This window comes from Trachymyrmex cornetzi, unplaced genomic scaffold, assembly GCF_001594075.2.
Source record: "Trachymyrmex cornetzi isolate Tcor2-1 unplaced genomic scaffold, Tcor1.1 scaffold138, whole genome shotgun sequence".
In the NCBI taxonomy this organism is placed as follows: domain Eukaryota; kingdom Metazoa; phylum Arthropoda; class Insecta; order Hymenoptera; family Formicidae; genus Trachymyrmex; species Trachymyrmex cornetzi.
Window position 1 is genome coordinate 1,308,367 of NW_017295960.1, and position 5,520 is coordinate 1,313,886.

Here is a 5,520-nt window from a genome sequence, read left to right on the forward strand (position 1 = left end):
ATAAAAAAATGCAAAGTAATTATTTTAATATTCGTACCTATAATCGTATATACAAATATAAGTTATTTTATTTGTATTTCAATATGAATAAATGTAATACATATATATATATATATATATATTATATGTATATATATATACACACGCATATCGAAATATAACTATAAAAATATAATATAAATATGTAAATAAAATAAATAACTTATATTTATATATAAATATATAATATGTATATATAATATATATATATATATAAAATTACATCAAAGCACATTACGCATACGGAAATATAATATACGTATGCAGCATCGACAGTATATAAATAAAAACATGGCTAATAATATTCCCTGAAAACAAAGCATGGCGTTAAAGGAAGGAAACGTCGAGGTCAATCGATCTCATTAAAAAACAAAATCGAATTAAAAAAAGGTTTAGCATATACTCGGAAATCAATAATTCATTAAATCGTGGTGAGTTGGAGCAGCGTGTATCGCACGATTAAATACTTTTACAGACGTAAAAAATAGCACTAACGGACGATGCGTTTCGAAGCCGATGAGTAACGAATTTCCTCGTCATTCGAAATCGTGTTACGGGTTACGGCAGAGAGCGCGTGAAAAATCGGGTTGCGCAAAGCTGCATCTCGCCGCTCGCGCTTCGCGTCTCGCAAGCCACGGGGAAAACGTTGGTGTGCGATTGAAAGTGTCATGCTCCAATATTTTCGCGTGTGCGCGTTAAAGAACGGAGGAAGAGAAATGCGGTAATGACGAGTTCGCTGCTGAATAATCGGCGTTTCACTAGCTCGATCCCGCGCGTCTCCGCTCTCTTGCGACTTTTCATCTTCGTTATTCTCGCGTCGGTCGAAAGATTGAGAACCGCGTTTGCAGCAGTTCCACCTGAAGAAGGAACAGAGTCCACAACTGCGCTGTTTACTATTTGATTATACGATGCATAATCTTACCAAGCGATACAAGTCGCCTACTCGTCGACATTCGACATTTACAATCAACCAACGTCTCTTGCGAATTACGTAACTTCTCCCTACTTCTGAGTCGTTGTTTCCTAAAATATACGTGTAACCTGCGTGGAACGTAGTGCGACGCGCGTACGAAAGTCGTACTCTAAACAAAATAAACGTCGCGATTAACGACGTAAAAGCATTCTAGAAACTTTCTAAAAAAAAAAAAAAAAATCTTATTTATTCTCATTCATAAATGTATATTCCTTTTCAATAACCTTTCAAATATATTATCATTACAATATTTATAAAAATATATGTACCTTTTTTTGTTATAAGCCATTGTGATTTTTTAAATATTTTTATAATATATTAATAAAAATGTTTATCAAAAAGAAAAAAGAAAATATCTGAAAAGAGAAAATATAACATATTGTTTAACAATATTTTGTTATACATGACTTCTTTCAATTATAGAACTAGTCGTGTCGAGTTGTTTTTTTTTGTCATGTTGTCGAGTCATTTTTTTGTCACAACTATGTGACAGTTATCACTCATACAATTATTGTAATTGTTCATAATTACGTGTATTTAGCACACTGTATTGTTGCACTTTTTTAGATATTTGTTTGTACATTATCAGTCACGGTTGTTGACTACGCGATAATTTATGCATCGTACGTAGAAGCGGATACTTTCCCACCATGTCCAGTCCAGTTCGTATGAACGAACTTCCCTTCCTGACCGAGCAGCTCGTACGTGTGAGCGCCGAAGTAATCTCGTTGTGCCTGCAGCAGATTCGCCGGTAATCGGCCGGTTCTGAATCCATCGTAGAAGGCCAAAGCCGTCGATAGAGCAGGAGTCGGTATACCTATCGTCACGGCAGTGCTGACCACTGTTCTGGCACTCTGGTGGCACTTATCCATAGCCTTGGCGAAGAAGTCGTCCAGCAATAAGTTGGATAATTTCGGATTTTTGTCGTAAGCCGATTTTATGTTTCCTAGGAATACACTGCAAAAAAATTTACACAATTTTACGAATATTTTAATATGCATCTCTAAAGAACGTTTCTGAGATATTTTTAGTCTTTTGAGATGTTGTTTATGACGTTTCTTATATCCGAATTTACATCTTTGTATAATAGTTAATATATATGTACAACTTTTTATTTGGAGTGACTTGAAGTATAAAAACAATAATCTTGATCCTCATCCTATATCTCGGTTTTATATAAGATAACTTATTTAAAACCAGTGTTTTTGAAAGAAACGAGAGCTATCTTGTATGTAAGTTTGTGTGACGCTAGATACAATGCCCCTGAGAAACATTCTACAGCCTTGACACTGATATTTCTGTGCTACTCGCTTTAAAAGAAAATGTAGGTCGTATGAAAGGGATTACTGTCGTAACATTGACGTAATTAGATAAATTCGAAAGTGACATGAATTTCTCAACCATCATACCTTCTTATAATACATCCACCGCGCCACATCAATGCTATTCCACCGTAATTCAAGTTCCAATTGTGAACTTTGGCGGCTTCTCTTAACAGCATGAAGCCTTGCGCGTACGAGATAATTTTCGCGGCGTACAGAGCCTTTCTTAAGTGCTCGAGAAATTGTTTTTTGTCGCCTTTGTATACTGGATCCGGCCCGGACAGCACTGCGCTCGCTTCTACGCGTTCATTCTTCAGCGCGGACAGGCACCTGGAGAAGACCGACTCGCCGATCAGCGTGACCGGCACACCGTAGTCTAATGCAGCGATTGCCGTCCATTTGCCAGTACCCTTCTGGCCGGCAGTGTCTCTGATGCGCTCGAGCAAATAGCCCTTTTCATTCTTGTACTTGAGAATGTCCCGCGTGATCTCGATTAGAAACGAATCCAGCTCGCTCCTGTTCCATTCGTCGAACACCGTGCTCATCTCCTCCTGCGTGAGCTGCAGGCCGCTTCGCATCAGGTCGTACGCCTCGCAGATGATCTGCATGTCGCCGTACTCGATGCCGTTGTGCACCATCTTGACGAAATGTCCCGCACCCGTCTCGCCTACCCAATCGCAGCACGGCTCTCCATTAACTTTCGCGCATATTGCCTAAAAGATTTCGAACATTCTTATTAATCAATGTAAGAAGGCATAAGTATAATCTAATTTTTAGAGCACAATATTCTTGAGGCTTCCACGAGTGCTTTCTATATAAAGATTATGCGTTTCGCGGGTTTTCTCCGTGTCCAGGTTCATTCTTGAAATGCCAAAGTTTTGTGAACCTTGTGCAGTCCATACAGTATCAGGCTACTCCTCGCCCTGATGAAGTGGACTGCAAAGTTCACGAAACATTGGCATTCCAAGAATGGATCTGGACACGGAGAAAACCCACGAAACGCATAATCTTTATATTTTTAGAGCACAAATTACTGCCCAGAATTTTATACTTTCACTTGATTTATTAATAACTTGTTAACTAAAAGATATTACAATTTTGCACAATTTCGTAAATTTTTATTAAATAATGATATGCCATACTTGGAAGATAGGTTTGATATGCGGCCAAGCTTTGGGATTGCCTCCGGGCATCAAGGACGGTCCATATCTAGCGCCATCCTCACCTCCACTGACTCCACTGCCAACAAACAGAATTCCCTCCTGCTCTAGATCTTTGGTACGTCTTTCGGTATCTTGATATTCAGAATTGCCACCGTCAATGATAATATCGCCAGAAGAGAGAAGAGGTACTAATTGTTCAATAAAGGCATCCACGGCTGAACCAGCTGTTATCAGAGCAAATAGTATTATTATAATTGCAGTTTACAATTACAATTATTATTATTATTACAATTATAGATCTTTAATTGCGATAACAAAAGAAACTTGCCTTTAACCAACAACATCACTCTCCTTGGGCTTTTCAATGTATTGATCATTTCCTTCAAGCTGTAAGCACCGATAACCTTTGTGCCCTTGGCTTCATTCTCAAGGAAAGACTTGACTTTGTCTACTGTACGGTTATACGCACATACAACAAAGCCATGATCGTTCATATTCAGAATTAGATTCTGTCCCATGACTGCTAAGCCAATAAGGGCGATATCTGCCACCCTGGAAATTCATGTAAAATCCACCAAAAAATTAAATTAAATTTTATTCTTCTTACATCTGTACCATCACGCATATACTATCTGATATAGCTCTCTTTTATTAAACAACTATTAAATTATTAAATATAAAATTTAGATCAGTTTTTGCTGGCGTTCTGTTCTGAATAAATAGCCAACAATCAGCACACAGTTTACTTAACTAAGAGGTATAGTTAAAATTTACATAAAAATATTAGACCTGTTTTTTTTTATATTAGCTGAATTTGCACTTTTCTACGTTGGAAAAGAGAAAAGATGAACCTGCAAGAAGTTCAACTAAAAAAAACAGGCCCATTATTTGGCTCCAAGATTTAGCCTTGGACGTTTCTTGCTTCTTATAAGTGCTTTTCATTTTAAGCCGATATTCATAGTTGGTTTTTATATTTAAAACCATCTTAATTTAAGTGATGTTTTAAGATGTGACATTGCACGAGATCGTAAAACTGAATTTAAGCCAATCTTAGATATAAGAATAGACTATAAATACCGTCCTTAATAACACAAATCAACACATCATTCTAGATTTAATGAATAACAAAGACAGAACAATATTTATGTCGATTTATGTTATTGAATAGAAAGCATTCTGTTATTTTGAATGAAATGCGGACGTAACGGAAGAATACTCACTGAGTACTCATATTTGTAGACGGCTCGCAGACGTGATCAATAATGACGATGAACGTAATAGAATCCAGCTGAATGTACAGCGTGAGACTGCTGTAGCAAACACCGCAGGAGCAACAAGTGGTCGTTTTTCAGGTCGTCGAAGGACGTATGGACAAACAGCGTGCTCGGCACCGTCAGCCGACAAATTGTGAACCAATCACGGTGCCCGAGACTACGTCGTCCGTGCCAGAAGAATTCGTGATAACGATGATGCAGCGTTTAACACGAATGCCGCCACGACACAGAGTTATCTAATCTGCGATCCCATGGCTACATACTGAATATTCCTTACAATATTAATTCCTTCGAAACAGAAAGTACAAAGACACGTACAAATGATTTGATTAAATAACGTTAAAGCAATTGTAGAAAATAATTTTCCACGATAATATTACCGGCTTTTCGAATTTACTTGTATTTCTAGAGGAAGTAATTCCCGAATGGCGCTGACGAGGCAATATTTCTTTACAACGTTCGAAAAAAGCTGCAATAACAATAAGTTATATTCTCATCCAAAATACCAGTCTCACTTAAAATATTTTAGAAGCGATAAAAATCGGATTACGTATTCCTTGAAAAGTGATCGTCAAAGTTCTCGGAGATGTATAATAGAATATAATAAATAATTGTTGTATCGAAAGAGAAATACGAGCGATCTACTCTTTGCAGCTGTACTTTCCATACTTAAAATGTAATAAATATACATATATATACATAATTAGCCATTCAAAAAAGTTGCGACAAACAGCAGAACTTTAGAATAG

The 5,520-nt window shown here is 37.1% G+C and overlaps 1 protein-coding gene across 1 annotated transcript; it reads right to left on the reverse strand.

Moving 5' to 3' along the window:
- Positions 1-1,590: 1,590 nt before the first annotated feature.
- Pgd (phosphogluconate dehydrogenase) lies at positions 1,591-5,037 on the reverse strand. Its single transcript, XM_018522816.1, has 5 exons — positions 4,718-5,037; positions 3,826-4,049; positions 3,477-3,721; positions 2,422-3,047; positions 1,591-1,969 (listed from the first exon to the last, which is right to left on the reverse strand). The coding sequence occupies exons 1-5, from the start codon at positions 4,726-4,728 to the stop codon at positions 1,627-1,629; spliced, it is 1,449 nt and encodes a 482-aa protein (XP_018378318.1). The 5' UTR covers positions 4,729-5,037; the 3' UTR covers positions 1,591-1,626.
- Between the last annotated feature and the right edge of the window lie 483 nt (positions 5,038-5,520).